This window comes from Myotis lucifugus, unplaced genomic scaffold, assembly GCF_000147115.1.
Source record: "Myotis lucifugus unplaced genomic scaffold, Myoluc2.0 scaffold_12, whole genome shotgun sequence".
Classification (NCBI taxonomy): domain Eukaryota; kingdom Metazoa; phylum Chordata; class Mammalia; order Chiroptera; family Vespertilionidae; genus Myotis; species Myotis lucifugus.
The window spans coordinates 4,680,793-4,699,567 of record NW_005871060.1 but is presented as its reverse complement, the minus strand read 5'-3'; the positions used below and the strand labels follow the sequence as shown (position 1 = coordinate 4,699,567).

General features: G+C 38.4%; 1 protein-coding gene across 9 annotated transcripts in view; it reads left to right on the top strand.

Moving 5' to 3' along the window:
• Positions 1–6: 6 nt before the first annotated feature.
• LIN54 (lin-54 DREAM MuvB core complex component) overlaps positions 7–18,775 on the top strand; it is a 64,568-nt gene continuing 45,799 nt past the window's right edge. The window contains exons 1-2 of one of the 9 annotated variants that reach the window (XM_006084559.2): positions 7–64; positions 14,385–14,437. In XM_006084559.2, the coding sequence (XP_006084621.1) occupies positions 14,417–14,437 (21 nt within the window). In that variant the 5' untranslated portion in view covers positions 7–64; positions 14,385–14,416. Of the gene's footprint in view, positions 65–352; positions 824–2,091; positions 2,384–14,384; positions 15,101–18,775 lie in introns of those variants that run through there. The other 8 variants (XM_006084557.2, XM_023750363.1, XM_006084556.3 and 5 more) reach the window with 8 other exon arrangements.

The following is an 18,775-nucleotide window of genomic DNA, read 5'->3' as shown; positions in this document are numbered from 1 at the left end:
GCCGCGGCAGCTGGGAGCCCAGGGAGCGCGGCGCGAGGAGAAGGCGGCGGCGCCGCCGGCTTTGGTAAGTGTCAGACCCCGGGGTGGGGGCATCTGGGCGGGCGGGCGGGAAGGGGCGCCGGCCCCCGCTGCGGGTGGTGGCGCGGCCGAAGGGCGCCTGACCGCTCCCTCCGGGAGCCCGGGCTGGTGGGTGGTGGCGGAGAGCGGGAACCTGCAGCCTGGGGGTCGCCGCGCCCTACCCCCGGGCCGCAGTGGGCGGGAGGATCCTCCCGGGCTCGGCCCCTTCCCGCCCGCACCCGGGAGGGCGGCTGTCACCCGGCCGCCAGCCTGCCCGCCCTTCCTGGCGGTCTGGAGGAAGGGCTGCCGCGGCTGTTGACAAGCTCACTGCGTGGCCCGGGAAGCCGGCCGTGTCGGCCCCGGCTTTCTGGGAACCGGTTTTGCTGCTGTGTCATTTTGTACCGGCCCCTCCTTTCCCTGCTGCCCGCCGCCCCGTTCTTCCTACGCCCCTTGTCTAGGATCTCGGTGTGTGTCCGTTTTCCTCGCGAAGCCCACCAGCCAAATGTCACAATGTCCCCGCGGTGCACGGGGGAAGGGAGCGGGCCGGGACTTAGCTTGGCCAAGCAACGGTAAACACCCAGCAGAGTGCGGGTGGACGCGGCTGGCGGTGGGGAAATAAAGTTCAAAGATGAAGACGCCGGGAAGACTGGACACTTTCAAGCCTGTAGCAGGCTGGGTATAGAGGCGGCGACTCGGCTGGGTAGTAAATCACACCGGTTTAAGCCTGAACCTACCGACTTTTATATGGAGTTGTCACTCAAGCAAGGTAAGGACACGAGATGGCTTTGTCAACTTCTACCTCACTCTTCTTAGACTAACTTTTTAAAAAAGACAGTAGAGGGACCCTGTTCGAAACCTTGAAATTCAATGTGCTCATTTCGGATGGGTCTTTTAGGGCTTATGCTGTATTTGACAGGTATGGAATTCAGCTTTTGAATGGGTGATTATCATATCTTTCTGAAATTCACAAAGGTAACCAATTTAGGTTTTTTAAAAAATTCCCGTCTCCTTAGAAGCCTTGCAGCTCATGTTTTCTTGTTATTTCTTTGATGATTAAAAGAAACCTATGTTAGCCCTGACTGGGTAGCTCAGTTGGGTAGAGTGTCATCCTGATACACCAAGGTTGCGGGTTCGATCCCGGGTTAGGGCACATATAAGAAGCAACCAATGAATGCATAAATAAGTGGAGCAACAAACCTCTCTCTTTCAAAAAAAGAAAAAAAATCTGTGCTCTTTTAGTTATTTATTAAACTGCATGATAAGAGCTGGTGGGGATAGATAGATAACTCTGGGGTCTTGTTCTAAAGCAAGCTGTTTATTTTCACTGTTCATCCATGAACAGGATCAATACATTTTTAACGTAGTTGCACTTTGGCATCTTAAGCCAGTGACAAACTGGAAGTGACAGTGTTCGAGGACAGAAATGATCAGATGAAATTAAGTGGAGGGGAAAATAGTTCAGAACTTTGTTTTGACCACAGTATCTGCATGGGGATCAATGCCTGTACCTTACAAACGTGTCGGGGAGGTTAGACGTGCCTATGGAAATAGCTCATTCTGTCCAAGCAGGGCTGACAGTGGAGGAAAATGTCGGAGTTGGTGAGTGACATTAAAGGTCTGGATCTTGTTTTTCGTGCCTGAGATGGGCACAGTGAATAAAATGCATGCCATCACCTCAAACTGCTTTTTGGAAAGTGAAAGAATTTGGGGTTCTTTATTGTCCTTCTGTCGCCTTCCCCATGGCTTTTGCTCTTCAAAACAAAAATATGCCGGACTGGGGACCCCGCAGGTGGCGCGACTTCCTTTGGCGCGGCTGCCGGGCCGCAGGATCACCATTTTTCCTAGTGGGGTGGGAGGGCTCGGCGTGGGCTGTGTGCACCTCCCCGTGCATTTGAAGGTTGGCGGGGCCGGCGGGAGGTTTACCCGGATCTGTGGGTGTGCGCCTCTCGGGAGGGGAGGGCCGGGAGGGGAGGAGGAGGAAGGGGGAGGTTACCGGCGGCGGCGGCGGCGGCGGCCGGGGCTGGGGCTGTCGGGGAAGCTGCTGAGCTGTGATGGTGATGACGAGGTGAAAATGGCGGATCTTTCGAAATACAATCCCGGCCCCTGACATACCAGAGGCGGCGGCAGCCGCGGCGGCGTCACCCGGGCTCCCTCTTCAGCCCCGGGTCCCCCGTAGCGCTCCACTTCGGGCGCCCTGGGAAAGCTAGCATCTGGCCAGAGCTACCGTGCACGGGCAAAACAAGCACCGCCGGGCTCCGAACTGCCCGGGACCTGCTGGAGCCCCCACCTCGGAGCCGGAGGCAGGAGAAGGCGGCTGCCGCTGGAGGTAGAGAAGGGGGTACCCGAGGGCTTCTCCGTCTTGAGATTCTTTATTTTGGAGGTGGGGTGGGGGGATAGAATTGTGTTGTGGATCAAGGAATGACTAGTCCTGAGTGCAAAGAATCAGTAGCCTCGTAATGACATCAACATTATTCTTTGAGTATTAAGAGGGCTCGAGTTTGCTCTGATACCTAAGGCTGCTGCTGAGGCCTAGAGGAACCGCTAGTACTTATCACGATTTTCTGATTTAATATTCAAAATATCCACTCTGGTGGGTATTGGTGTGACGATGTTCAGCAGTTTATGGGGTTGTATGTTTCTTTAGGGAGGCAGAGCATTGGCATTTTATTCTGCATTTAAGCTCTTGATTTAGATCATAGTCTATAACTTGTTTGGGTGTGGATGCCCACATTTTTTGAGCATATGGACCAGTTTTGTAAGAATTTAAAATGTTGCCTTTTTCTTTTATGGCTCTGTCATCTGTAGAGTTAACCCCTTTGGCCCTGCCATTGGCAAATAACAATTGAGATACTGTCATGTATGCTTTATAGTTTTTCTCTGTGACCGCCCCCCCCCCCATTTCGTCAATTCAAGAGTAAAGTTATGAAAGATTTTGCAGTAGATTTTATAATTCAAGTGAATCACAGCTCTGGGAGCTCTATTTTGGTTCACAAGTTTTGCCTTCATTGTTAAGGAAGTTGTGATAGCTTGATGCATGCATCTGATGTGAGTCATTAAGTTGGTAAAAATGAATTGAGAATTTTTATATCCTAAAATACTGGACACCTTTGTTTAAAGAGCTGGAGAATTACATTGATTGACTTTATGACACCCATAATTTAATTTTGTTAGATTACCTAAAGATCCCTGTGTGTTTTAGATTGTGCTGTAGATCCCTAAGGAGTCTGTCTCCTTGCACACAACAGTAGTGTTACTGAAAAGTTACATATGAGTCAAAATTTTATATGTTAGTTTCAAGCCCTGTTTTTCCCCAGCTTTTGTAGTAGAGGATTGGGTCAGTGACATTGAGTATATGAGAGGGAACAGAGGTGGATAATATTTAAGAAATGCCTACTGGTAATTTTATGATTACAGTAATTTTCCTTATCCAAGTTTCCTACAAAGAGATGATGTCATAGTATTTAAGAAGTATCATACATATATTTTATTCAGAGGTAAAATATTTTGTGTGTATCTTGGACATTTGGCTTTCGTTCATTAGAAGGCTAAGAGACCAAAAAAATTTTTAGGGGTCTGAGAGGTACTCAGAAGATTTATTTAATGAATTTTTAAAAATAATTTGTCTGATGTTCTTATATCTAGTAGGAATTTGATTCTGTGGTTTTTGTTTTTTTCTTGTTATAGGTTTTATGTTGCAATTATTTGGTCCATGCCAACCTAGCTGCTAGGTTAGTAGTAAGAGTAAGAATATTTATTTATTTATTATTATATTATTATTTTTTAATCCTCACCTGAGGACATTCCCCCTTCCCCCAATTGATTTCTAGAGAGAATGGATGGGGGTGGGGGGAGAGAAACATTGATATGAGAGAGTCACATCAATTGGTTGACTCCCACTTGCACCCATACTAGGTCTGGGGAACCTGCAACAGAGGTGCATGCCCTTGACCAGGAATCGAACCCGAGACCCTTTGGTCTTCACGCCAACACTCTGAGCAAAACTGACTGGACAAGACTAAGAATTTTAAAAAGAATTAAAGATGGAGATGAGAAAGTCTTTTTCATTGGTTTTCTTATTTTTTTTAATCACAAAGGGTTGTTGTCATTTTGTGATTCTCCGTGATTGTCTTTAAAGACTAGTTTTTAGATTGTTGTGGTTAGAACAATTGTCTTTTAATAATTAGAATTGTGTTAGAAAGAAATACAGGAAAAGTTATGCCACTGGAGATAGTCCAGTGTCTTTATGGGGGGAGAGGAGCATTATACTTTTCCATTATTTTTTCTAAATAATACTATTGGTTATTTGCTTTACATACTATGCTAGGGATAGGGGATACCTCAATATCATTGCCTCAGGAAATGTTTAATTTAGGAATCAGAGGTAGGTTGGAAGGGTTGAATAGGGCCTTAATGCATGCAGAAGGCTTTGAAAATTACAGAAATTTTTAAAATAGGAGAGTGACAGCCACAGAGATCCGGTAGTTTTTATGTGGGATGTGTTATAGATTAGAGGAGGTGGCGGTAAAAATACATTGTAGGCTAAAAGCTTTGGAGATGTGGAAATTCTTGGTTGTAGTGGGAAGAAGACATTGTGATAAATGACTAATTCTATAGAGAGACATCAAAGATGGCAAGGCCTTAAACACTGCTGTTTGATAGAATGTTGAATGCCATAAAAAAAAAAAAAATCAGAGGAAGCTAATTTAGATAGAGGAAAATAACTTTCATTTGAATTATAGGGTACCACATAACTGTCTTCACAGTTAACCCTGCCAATAAACGAGGCTTAGAAATTGTTGCTTAGGTTTATACATTAAACTGCTGAGAGAACAAGGATTTGGAAATGGGTATTTCTGATTTGAATCTCCGTGTTTCCCCCCCACTATGTTAGTCTTAAGCATGAAAAGGGGGGGAAATATTGTGAATCCCCAGTGTTGGCCTAAATAATTTTATTGAAATATTTAATTTTATATGTATATAGATGTAAATTCTTTAGGATTACTGCTTGTATGCAAGAAACAAAAGTAAATTTATAAATGAAATACAAGCCAAACTATAAAACCAGTAAAGCAAATTAAATGTAGAATGATGGATGATGTTGTTTTGCTGAAACGAAATCTTTCTTTGCATAGGAATAATATACTATTTATTGTCTGTTTTGGCAAGATGTGGGGTTTTCTATATATGATATATCCTATTATAACCTAATTTCTGTACTACTTTTCTGTATTTGAATGCTCACAGGTTAGGTGGTTTGGCTTTCATTTTGCGTAAATATATCATTTATCTTGTAAGACTGTTCTGTGTCTTTTCCTTTAGCTCACCCCAATTCTAGTACCATTGGTTGTAGATGTGAGGTTGTTATCCAGATGATCCAGAATATATTTTTTAAAAGTATCACAATGAAAATATAAACTTAAAAAATCTTCATCAGGACTCATGGCTTATAGTCTGCTACTCCCAATTAAATTTAAGAAATATTGTTGTGTATCTAGTTTTTGAGTATTAATGTTCGCTTTTAGAAATCAAAGCTAAATTCAAATTTATAGTGAATCAATGCTGATGGTAATCTCTAAGTACAAAAGTATAATTATTAAACATGTAGATATTTCTGTCTAAACATCTGCAAATTACTCGCTCATCTGTAATACAGTGACAGGTCATCACTTCGTATTATTTATGTGCAAGAATGAAACAGTTGTTCACCCAGATTGTCTCCACCTGTAACTAAGAAAAGGACAGGTTTCAACACTGGTAATATTCTATACGAAACTCTTTAAAAAATATAAAACTATAGAAGATTTGTCATTTCTATCTTAACGTTATTTTTCATTTTATATTTAATTCATTTGTTTTCATTGTCATTATTCTAAGTCAGACCCTCCATTTATCCGTCTTGAACTAATTATTGTAATTGCCTTCTAACTGGTCTCCCTGCATCCAGCCCAAATAAAACATTAAGATGAAGTTAGACCTCCCAAAGTACAACTATGATCATGCTGTTCTTCTATTGATTTCTAAAGTCTCTCTATCAGGGCAAGGTCTTTGGTAAATTTCCCATAATGCCTTCCACAAAGTTGGGAAGCAGTTAGTATTTGTTAATTAAATGACTGATAAAAATCATAAGCTAGTTAAAAGCTAAGTGAACCTTGTAGATTTTCAGATGGAATATAACTGCAGAGGATACTGGTTAAAAGCTAAATCAGTATTTAGAAACTTATTTGAAAAGGAGTTTCTCAGTTATGACAGTATGTTTATTAAGTGTTGTAAAGACTCAGAGCATTATATAATCCTATGTTACTCAGATAGACAAATCAAAGTTATCTTTCAGAGCTCAGTGTAAATAATGCTAGAGTTTTAGATAATAGCCCTTCTCCATGATTAATTTATTCATCCTTCAGATTTGTATTGAGAGGTTATCATTTGCCAGCTCTGTTCTAGGCACTGGGGAGAGGGGATACAGACCTTTTCTTGTTGGAAGTGGTGATAAAGACAGACAAGTCCCTGTCCTCATGGAGCTTGCATTCTAAAAATGGGGGAGGAAGAATCAGACTATAAACAAAGCTACTTTCAGATTGTGATAGATGCTATGATGGAAATACCCGAGTAAGGCTATGGAATGCCTTAGGGCAGTGGATGTGAGAGTGGTGGTACTAATTTAGATAGATTTTAAAAATGTAATACAAGTTAGACAAATTTATAAATCATTAAACTTTCTGAAATGAGTCAATTTTTAAGTCTTCATTAGGCTTAAATCATTCAACCATGTTCAACTGTGAGGGGGGAACCTCAGTGTACTAACTTTCAAATTGTACTTTGCCTTTAGAACTTCGTGAGCAAAAATATTGGAGGCATAGGGAATGCATTGTATATTCTGCATTCTTTTCCTACCATACTTTCACAAATAAGCCCTTATACAGTCAAAGTGAACCAGAGCTCCTCAGGTCTGTTGGCTTGTGATGATATTCTTTTTTTCTTGGAGTGGTCCTCCACACAGTGATGATGAGGTTGCATGTCCTATTACATATCTTCCATTCCTAAGGGATAAAATTAGAGTGATGATTCATGTAACTAGATGGCCATACCCACAAGCTCCTTTTGAGAGTTTCTTTTAGCATAAGCTGCTTGGCCTGTGACCCTGATTGAACAGATATGGATGTTTAAATCATAAAGCAGTTATCATAGTCTGCTCAGTGGCTATAAGGTGTGTTGGCTATAGGACTCTGCACAGCCCCATACTACATAGAGACTGGCTAAACCAATCAGATCTTTTCTTGTTGAAGTTTGAACTTTATTCCTAGTTCAAAAGGAGACTTCTAGCCCTGTAACTCATAGTTTCTTTTAATAGGACAAGTAAAAAAAACATAACAGAAGTAGACAAATCCATAATCATATTTGAAGATTTAAGCAGCCTTTCTCAGTAATTGACAGAAGAGGAAAAACTGAGAATATAAAAGATCTGAACAACACTATGAACCAACTTGACCTAATTGACATTTATAGAACACTATACTCAGTAACTACAGAACACACATTCTTTTCAGATGTACATGCAATGTTCACCAACATAGACCATATACTGAGCCATAAAACAGATCTCTAATTTCAAATGATGGAAATGTTATAGAGTATTACATTCTCTGACAATAATAGGAGTAAGTTAGAAATCAATAATATGATAGCAAATCAACAAATATTTGGAAATTAAATAGCATATCTTTTTTATTGACTTCAGAGAGGAAGGGAGAGGGGGAGAAAGAGAGAGAAAGAGAGAGAGAGAGAGAGAAAGAAAGATAGATCAATGATGAGAGAGAATCATGGATCAGCTTCCTCCTGCACACCCCCTATTGGGGATTGAGCCTGCAACCCAGGCATGTGGCCTTGACCAGAATCAAACCCAGGACCCTTCAGTCCCCAGGCTTGCGCTCTATCCACTGAGCCAAACCAGCTAGGGCTAAATAGCACACTTTTTCTATTTTCCCAGTGTTAAAGATGAAATCATAGGAATATTAGAAAACATTTGAAGTGAATGATAATAAAAACATTAAACTATTAGCAGCTAAAGAAACATTGGGGGAAATATTTAATATTAAGTGCTTATTTGAGAAAAGAAGAAAGGGTTGACAAACTTTTCCTATAAAGGGCCAGATAGCCCTGGCTGGTTTGGCTCAGTGGATAGAGCGTCGGCCTACGGACTAAAGGGTCCCTGGTTCGATTCCGGTCAAGGGCATGTACCTTGGTTGTGGGCACATTCCCAATAGGGGGTGTGTAGGAGGCAGCTGATGGATGTTTCTCTCTCATCGATGTTTCTAACTCTCTTTCCCTCTCCCTTCCTCTCTGTAAAAAACCAATAAAATATATTTAAAAAAAATAAAATAAAGGGCCAGATAGAAAATATTTTAGGCTCCGTAAAAAAATTATATATAGCCCTGCCGGGTAGCTCAGTTGTTTAGAATGCCATCCCAATATGCCAAGATTGTGGGTTTGCTCCCTGGTCAGGGCACATACAAGGATCAACCAATGAGTGCATATATCTATACTAATAAAAGGGTAATATGCTAATTAGACCGGATAGACCGGACGTCTTCCAGACAAAGCCATGGTGGCGGGGGCCGAGACAGAGGCAGTTCGGGGCGATCAGGCCGGCAGGGGAGAGCAGTTAGGAGCAATTAGGCTGGCAGGGGAGAGCAGTTAGGGGTGATCAGGCCGGCAGGGGAGAGCAGTTAGGAGCAATTAGGCTGGCAGGGGAGAGCAGTTAGGGGCGATCAGGCAGGTAGGCAGAGTGGTTAGGGGCAATCAGGCAGAGGGGTTAGGGGCGATCAGGCAGGCAGGCAGAGTGGTTAGAGGCAATCAGGCAGGCAGGCAGGTGAGCGGTTAGGAGCCAGTGGTCCTAGATTGCGAGAGGGATGTCCAACTGCCGGTTTAGACCCAGTCCAGCAGTCGGACATCCCCCGAGGGGTCCCGGATTGGAGAGGGTGCAGGTTGGGCTGAGGGACCCCCCCGCCATGCACAAATTTCATGCACCAGGTCTCCAATATATATATATATATATACATACATACACACACACACACACACACACACACACACATACATACATACATGTACACACACACACACACATAAACAGACCATGGGTCTGTTTATTTATATACATAAACAGACCATGGGTCTGATTTGGTCAATGAACAATAGTTTGCTGAACCCTGATTTATACTTCCATTTTAAGCTTCTAAAGAACAAATTAAACCTAAAGTAAATAGAAGGAAGGAGACAAAGATAACTCAATTAAATAAAAAATGGACATTTGAGACTATCAATGAACCAAAATACTTATTTGAAAAGATCAATAAATTGCTAAATCTCCAGCCAGACTAGTTAAAAAAAAAAAAAAAAAAGACAAATTGCCAAAATGAGGAATGGAGAGTTGGCATTTTTCAACAGAAATTAAAATAAAATAATATTATGTATAACTTTATGCTAATAAATTTGACAACTTAGAGGAAATAGTAAATTTCTTTGAAGGACACAAACTTTCAAATACCAAAAGTTACTCCAGAAGAAAGAGATAACTTGAATAACCCTACACTTATTGAAGAAATTGAATTTATAGTTAAAAACCTTCCCACAAAGAAAAATTTTTTTAAATTTTATTTTATTTTAACTTTTTTTTTTGCTTAAAATATTACAAGTATTACATTTATCTCCTTTTTTTACCCCCTTGACCTTCCCCCAGCCTCCCCTACCCCCCAGTGTCTTGTGTCCATTGGTTATGCTTATATGCATGCATATAAGTCCTTTGGTTGATCTCTTACCACCCCCCCCACCCTCCCAGACTTCCTGCTGTAGTTTGACAGTCTTTAATGCTGCTCTGCCTCTGTATCTATTTTTGTTCATCAGTTTATAATGGTCTTTATTATCCATAAATGAGTGAGATCATGTGGTATTTTTCCTTTATTGACTGGCTTATTTCACTTAGCATAATGCTCTCCAGTTCCGTCCATGCTGTCGCAAATGGTAAGAATTCCTTCTTTTTTACAGTAGCATAGTATTCCATCGTGTATATGTACCACAGTTTTCTAATCCATTTATCTGTTGATGGGCGCTTAGGTTGTTTCCAAATCTTAGCTATGGTAAATTGTGCTGCTATGAACATAGGGATGCATATATCCTTTCTGATTGGTGTTTCTGGTTTCTTGGGATATATTCCTAGAAGTGGGATCACTGGGTCAAATGGGAGTTCCATTTTTAACTTTTTGAGGAAACTCCATACTGTCTTCCATAGTGGCTGCACCAGTCTGCATTCCCACCAGCAGTGCAGAAGGGTTCCTTTTTCTCCGCATCCTTTCCAGCACTTGTCGTTTTTTGATTTGTTGATGATAGCCATTCTGACAGGTGTGAGATGATACCTCATTGTTGTTTTGATTTGCATTTCTTGGATGATTAGTGACTTGGAGCATGTTTTCATATGTCTCTTGGCTTTCTGAATGTCCTCTTTTGAAAAGTGTCTATTTAGGTCCTTTGCCCATTTTTTGATTGGATTGTTTATCTCCCTTTTGTTAAGTTGTATGAGTTCCCTATAAATGTTGGAGATTAAACCCTTATCGGTGATAACATTGGCAAATATGTTTTCCCATACAGTGGGTTTTCTTGTTGTTTTGTTGATGGTTTCTCCACAAAGAAAATTTTATGTCTAGATAGCTTTACTGGTGAGTTTTAGCACATTTCAGGAAGATTTTTTCTGAAAATTGAAGAGGAGGGAACATGTCCTAACTCATTTTATTAGGGTAGCATTATCCCCAGACAGCCACTACAAGAAAAAAACTTACCAATATCCCTCATGAGTGTAGACAGAAATGGTTAACAAAATATTAGCCAATAGAAGTCAGCAATATCCTCAGATGGGATACAAGCCCCTTGACAGCACTGCATCTTCACGTCTGCTCTGTGGGACTTGGGCAGTGAAGGAACTGAACATGGTGCTCATGTTCCTTCTGTGCTGTGAGTAGTAAGTCCTGCGTCTCTGACCTAAGGACTACTGTGTGGTCTGCCAGTATCCATGAAACAGTAATGGGCTACTTTGGTTGCTTGCTTGGAGGGTCAAAAATCTCAAATGCCTCACAATTCTTGACAGTTTTAGTCTTGCGGATGAAGTGCTCACAGACATGTCTTTCTGAAAAAGGAAAGATGAGGGCTGTGTGGTCTGGGTTAGAGGATAGGACAACACTCTGGGTATTGAATATTCTCACCCAAGTGGTGGGCAAGGGTGACAGGGGCAGGGAGAATAAGAGTCCTCCAGTGTTCTACCTCTTAATGAACATTTAGGGGCTGAGCTGAGAGATAGCCCAAATGGTGCTTTGGTTGTTGTACATTCATCTCCATGGCTTCAGCTGAAAGACAGTGTGGCTTCAGCAGCTGAATTGAGTCCCCAAAGGTGAGAAAATTGTGTGGGAAATGAGGATATAGAGCTTTGGGTGGGTTAAAAATATTAAGAGTTTGTTTAGTTGAGATGCAAATGTGGGTACTTGAAATTTTTAAAGTAAATGCACTATCAGACCACTATCTCCCCTCATGGCCTGACCTTTCCCTCTTCCTACACCTGGAGTTCAGGTGCTTTAAGAAGAAAGATGAATAGGGGTTGGGTTGAGGTATCCCAATCCTTAAAGGGGAATCAAAGGCCAAACCCACATATCTAAATATGCTGGGGGAACTTTAGGCAGAGGAGAGAGTTAAACATTTATGGCTCTATCGGATACTGGCACTCAAGTCATCCTCCTACCTTATTCTTTGGGAGGATAGGGTGTTCAGATGCAACTGATGGGGTTTGGGCAAGGTTTGCAGTAGGAGAGGAAAGGCAATGTGACATTTTTTGGGGTAGAGTCTTTGTTGTTGTGTACTGTTGTGATTTCCAATGCTAAGGTATATTTGGTATTGATTTTATTTATTTATTTATGTATTTAAAAATGTATTTTTATTTATTTCAGAGAGAAAGGGAGAGAGAGATAGAAACCTCAGTGATGAGAGAGAATCATTGATTGGTTGCCTCCTGCACGCCCGACATTGAGCCAGGAACCGTGACCTCCTGGTTTATAGGTCGACGATTAACCACCGAGCCACACCGGACAGGCTTACATGCTTGTATTGTAAATGCCCATGAGTGCCAGAGTGGATTCTTCTATCAGGAAGAGTCATATGTAGAGAAGTGCTAGTACTTTGGGGTCCCAAAACCCTAGTGATTCTTTTGAGCTACAAGTTATTGTGACTGATGATTTTGCAGTATATATATATAAAGAACTCACCTAACTAAAGAAGACAAAAAAAAGACAAAACCCCACAATAGTATTTTAAGAATGGCAAAAGATTTTAACAGGCAATTTTCAAAAGAAAATATACCAATAGGCAATACGCATATGAAAAGTTGCTCAACATCATTAGTCATCTGGTAATTAAATTAAAACCACAATGAAATATCACTTCATACTGCTAGAATGGCTAAAATTATAAAGACTGACAATACCAATTGTTGGTGACGATGTAGAACAGCTGGAACTGTTGTACATTTCCGGTGGGTGTATAAAATGGTACAACCAAGTTGGGAAATTGTTTGGCAGTTTCATGTAAAGTTTAAAATAAACTTACCTTATGATCTGGCAAGTTAATTTCTAGGTATTAATCAAAATAAAAGAAAATATGCATACATAAAAAATTTGAACTTGAATGTTCGTAGCAGAATTATTCATAAGAACTCAAATTGGAAACAATCCAGATGTCCATCAGTTGGTGAATAGATAAACAAATCATGGTAGATTCTTACAAGGGAATATTACTCAACAATAAAAATGAACAGAACAAAATGCAAGAGTAAAGATAAATCCCAGCATGCTGAGAGGGAAGAGTTCATACCATATGATTTCCTTTATGTCATGAATACATACCTGTGATTCATTTATGTGAACTCCTAGAATGGGCAAAAAAGCAGAACTAATCTATAGTGACAGAATAGATCAGTGATTGTGTAGGGTGAGATTGACTGTAAAGGCGTAGACTTATTTTTGTCCATTTAAAAATACCAGTGGTAAAACTTCAAGGCAATATAATTTTGTAATTAAAATTATGAACTTTGTTATCGTAAAACATATCCCGAGTTTGAGTCCTAGCTCTTCCATTTACTAGCTTATGTGACCTTGGGCAAATTATTTAACCTAAGTTTCTTCATCTACAAAATGGGGGTGGTAATGTTACCATCTCAGAGTTGTTATGAGGGTAAATTAAATTGCCAGCATTACTGTTTGATAGTAAGTGTTCAAAATGATGACTAATTTGGGCAGTATTAATATTTGTCAATGTTAATAATTATAATTTGTAACTCATGCCTGTTAATCTTGGAATGGGTATTGCATTTTTATATTTTAAAAAAGGAAGAAGAATTATTGATTAGGTTCCTATGAATCTTTGATATTTACAGGCAAATAACTTAATGCTATTTAGTCAGCCATAAACATGATGTACTTTCTTTAATAAGTGAAGATAACTGACTCTTATTGGGAGTTCTGATTTGTTCCTAATCTGCTTTATTATTATTAACATTTTTTTCTTTAGGGGGACTGGCTGTATACCTCTCAAATGATGCCGTTTTTGATATTTTAAATGGCTGAGGAGGATTTGAGAATCTTTTTTCCAAAAAAGGTTTTGTTTGGTATGAAACTAATTGATCAAACTTGGGCCAAATAAGCCTTTTGATCTTCAGTTGCTGAGCTGGATTACTCTAAAAACTCTTTTACCATTAATTTGAGTATTTAATGAATTTTTAGAAATGGTATAAATTCCATCATTTTAGGATCTAGCTCACTGGAGATTTGAAGATATTTTTCCAATATCTGTTTATATTTTAAAATCTTTATTTCTTTGTGTGCTTCAGCAGTTTTTAAGTCTGTCAATAGGGAAAAAAATGGGAAGAAATAAGATGATCATCAGACATGTCAAAGATTTAAAAGTTTTATGAGTGGGCATTGGAAAGGAGTTTCCTATAATTATGTGACTTAGTGTTGCCTGAATGCAGTATACTTTTGAATTGAGACATGATGAATGAGAATGTTGGCTTCTAGTTTTGTGTCTCATATGACTTATATTTCAGATTTTTGAAAGTTGAGGATATGTTAAAATGGTTTAACTCACATCCACATCAGGAGTATCCTTTATTCAATTATACATCAATAAAAAATGTCATTTTAAATTTTGTTACTTGCATTTTTTCTCAAATAATTTTGTTCTTCTCTTAAAACTATTTTGAACCCTAGTAATTTTTTATTTTTCAACTTCTGTTGCAGTGCCTGATCCGCTTTCTCGCAGGAGAACGACCATGGAGGTGGTGCCCGCTGAGGTGAATAGCTTGCTTCCAGAGGAGATAATGGACACTGGTATAACGTTAGTGGATGAGGATAGTATTGAGGCTGTTATTGTTTCATCCCCAATCCCCATGGAGACAGAACTGGAAGAAATGGTCAACATACATTCTACTGGCGACTCTACGGCCACGCCCATTTCCACGGAACCAATCACAGTGTACAGTAACCACACTAACCAAGTGGCAGTGAATACCACAGTTACTAAAGCAGATTCTAATACCACAGTGAAACCAGCTTTTCCAAGTGGCCTTCAAAAACTTGGTGCTCAGACTCCTGTGACTATATCTGCCAATCAGATTATTTTAAACAAAGTATCACAGACATCTGATCTTAAACTTGGCAATCAGACCCTTAAACCAGATGGACAGAAGTTAATTTTAACAACTTTGGGCAAGTCTGGTTCACCAATTGTTTTAGCACTACCCCATAGCCAACTACCCCAGGCTCAGAAAGTCACAACTCAGGCCCAGTCAGGAGATGCTAAGTTACCACCGCAGCAAATTAAAGTAGTTACCATTGGAGGGAGGCCAGAGGTGAAACCTGTCATTGGTGTCTCAGCATTGACCCCAGGAAATCAACTGATTAATACTACAACTCAGCCCTCTGTGTTACAGACCCAACAGTTAAAAACAGTACAGGTAAAAAAGGGGGCTTATGAATTAAAATGCATGTTAAAAATTAAGTTGATTGGTAGTTGTGTTTGTAGGATAATTAAATGCTTAGCTGTTATTGAATTCTTTTGAATGTTGTGTTTAGTAATTGTGTGTGGGTATTGCGTTTTTTTCTGGTAAAGTTTGATATGTCTAATCCTTTGGATATTTTTGCTAGAGAACTTAGAGCAAACTTAATTTTGGTTAAATTCCAGATGAGTGTATTTATAGCTTTGTACTCATTTTTAAATGCATTTTATTCTTTGTAATAGTTTGATTACAAGGATGTTCTGCTGGTATAAAGATGCCACAATTGCTGATGGGCTGTCAAAAAATCATTCAGACATGATTTTTTTTAGTTAACAGATGGCGAAAGTCTAGGAAAACTTGCTACTCTGAGAAACCCTTGGAGTCTGAAATAGTACATACTAGCCAGTTTGTGCCTTTCTTTGGCGTTTACTGTCCATTTTCATCACTCATGTTTACATATTGGAAAAGGTAGTGCCATGTGATGGAAGGTAACACAGGCTTTAGAGTTGGACCAACTAGGTTTGAGTCGCCTCTCTGCTACCCTGACATCTGTGGAACTTTGGATAAGTTACTTATCATCTCTGAGTTTTTTACTTTAGCTGGTAGAAGGTTATGTGAGCATGATGAAAGTACTTGTAGTTCTCAAAACTTTGAGGATCCTTCAAAATGGTACCTATTATCAGTATAAAAAGGACTTTAACAGAGAAGGTTAACAGAACATTTGTTAAATGGCTTCCCATTTTTCATGCCCAAGTAGGCCTTTTTTTGGTCACCACTACTCTTAGAAATATAATGATCCACTTAAGACCAGGGAACACAAATACATTCCCTGTTTGAAAGAATTGCCTTTTACAAAAAAGAAGGCAGGATTTAGAGAATTAAAGCAGGTGTATAAAGAAATAGGAAGGTTTGGGAAACTATCCACTCTCAGCTGATGTTAGAAATAATGTTTGGTTATTATGTCATGGGCTTTTTATTTAAGAACTTTGTAAGATTTCTCAAACCTTGTAATTTGCCCATGTCCCTTCTAGTACTATTAAATATTGTGTTCTTTTCTGTTCATTGTCATCTCACTTATCTCTGACTTCCTTTTACTTATTTTGATGAAGGTCTCTTGAATGAGTTATCACCATCTAGCATCTTGTCCTCAGCTTTTTAAAAAATCAGTTTTGAAACTTGTTTTTTATTGGGGATGTGGCTCATAATCAATTCACAAGAAACTGATAATGTAAATCAGAATGTCATTTTTTTTTCATTTGCAAGAGCAATGTATACATACTGTTTTAATGACCAATTTACTTGTATCCACTAGTTTTTTACTATAATCACCTACGTACTGACAATAAAAACAAAGACTGGGAACTAATTCTTACAACTTCTTTTATTGTTGTTACTTTTATAAACCATAATTCTGTTTATGAAAAAGAACTTTGGTTTTAAAAAAACACCACAATAACAAAAACAAAGAAACCCCTTTTAGGATATTACTCTACTTGTCCAGTTATTTTTAGGCAACCCAAGTCCTTCTAACTCAAAAGTAATCTACAAAGCCCTGAAACACAGAAAAAACAAGTAAGCTACACATCTATATGTTTCCTGCTTAGGCACCAGAATATTTGGTTTATTATTACATGGTGTATATGATTCTCTGGTTTTTTTCCTAGACAGTCCTCAGCGTTGTCTTAAGTTTAATGAGTATTGAAACTGTTAGGGTATGGACAGCAGGTAAGGGTGGAAGAAGGAGACCCATCTTGAAAAATGAAGGAAAGAGGTGACAGTTGAGGCCAGAGGCAGTAACAAAGAGGTATAGTCACACTTAATTACAGATATATAAACACTTTCCCATGTTTCTTATGCATAGTATAATAAGAGAAATGAATAACTAGCAGTATGGAACAGCATTACTCCAAACTAGTTCCTGTACCTATACAACACAGTGCCAAAAATTAGCTGTATATATTATTTGATCAGATATTTGGCTATTTGTAAATTTCCTTTTTGATTCATTTTTGTCTTAATCTGCTGATTGGATACAGTTGACATAAATGATCCTTCATGATGTTGTTGTTTTTTACTTAATAAAGTAATTTTGTTCTAGGGTAGTTTATATAATTCATAATGTAAAAATTATGGTTCCTTAACTGAACTGGAAATCATTATTTTTCAGCAAAGCTCCATTAAAAAACATAACTAGAGGTCAGGTTGAGATTGTTCATTTGATAAGTTATTGTGCTTTTGGTTGTATTGTTTTTTTATTGGTATGTATTCATATTGTCAGGTGATTGTGAAAGTCAGTTAAAAATAGGTAAATACTTTAAGTTCCTAATCTTTATAGATAAGATTATTTATTTTGAGAAATGGATTTTAAAAATATCAATACTTCTACCTCTTGAGATTATTAATACTAAGTCAATAGATGGCATATTCTGACTCACTTTAGAGTTTAAAGCTTGTAAACACATTTGAGGAAAATATCTCCTGTATGTCTCCCAAATTGAATCAGTGTTTTTTAAAGTACAATTATGAATTTATTTGGGTATAAATAATTTATCAGAGTTTTGCAAGCTGGGTATTTTTAAATGTGGTAATTGATCCCATGTTTTTTAAAAAAGTGATTTATATTTCATTTTGTTTTGTCAGTAATATGTTCTCAGTGTAAGAAAGTAATATATGCTAAGTGTAACAAAAGGTTTTATTTAGTTTAATTTATAGTTTGATCACAAGCTGATAATTTAGTTCAGCTTCTGGTATATTTGTGTCATTCAAGTTGTTCATGTTTATTCATTTTGAGTCATTATTTCCAATATTAAAAAGTACTTTCAAGGCCTCAATTTTCATATCTGTCCAAAGATAAAATTAATATTTAATTCCCTTCCTGCTCTGAAAGTCTGATTTTTATTATATCTAAGTTTCTGCTTCTAACTTTTAGAAGAAGCTATGTCTTTGCATACACTGATAATTTCAATATAAAAACATTGGTAATTCTACCTTCTTTGACTTGTGAAGAATTTTAGTTCAGGTTAACAGTGTGCCAATATATAACCTAAGATCAGAGATGACTAAAATGTTCTCCCTTCAAGGAACTCATAGTCTTGTAAACAGTATCTTAGTAAATAATATTTGAGTGGTTTTGCCTTTAGAATAGTCTTTGTTTTGCCCAAGATGGCTCTTTGTATCCAAGGGCATTAACTTATTCAGTTCTTCATTTATCTACCCCTGATATGTAGATCTAAAGCTGAACGTATAATCATAAGCACATCTTTAATGTGTATTTATATTTTGTTTCCAGGGGTCAATCTAATTACATTTACACTATTCTCTCTTAACTTACTTTGCTCCATCTTTTTATTATTGAATAATTTGTTCTTTTGAAAAAGAATATTGCTGTGTCATAGTGTTTTATTATTAAATGTTTTTTAAATGAACTTATTAAACATTATTTTAAATATTAATTTGTTTTTCAACATATATCTATATCCCAGAGACTAAAATAAGGATTTACAGTGAAATGCAAAGGTATTACTATATATTGGCCTAAGGGTGTTATAATGATATTCTAATTAATGGCTACATTTTAAGTGTTTTTAACTTTAATACTTAGATATATTTTGTTACGTGAACTGGCTTCATGTG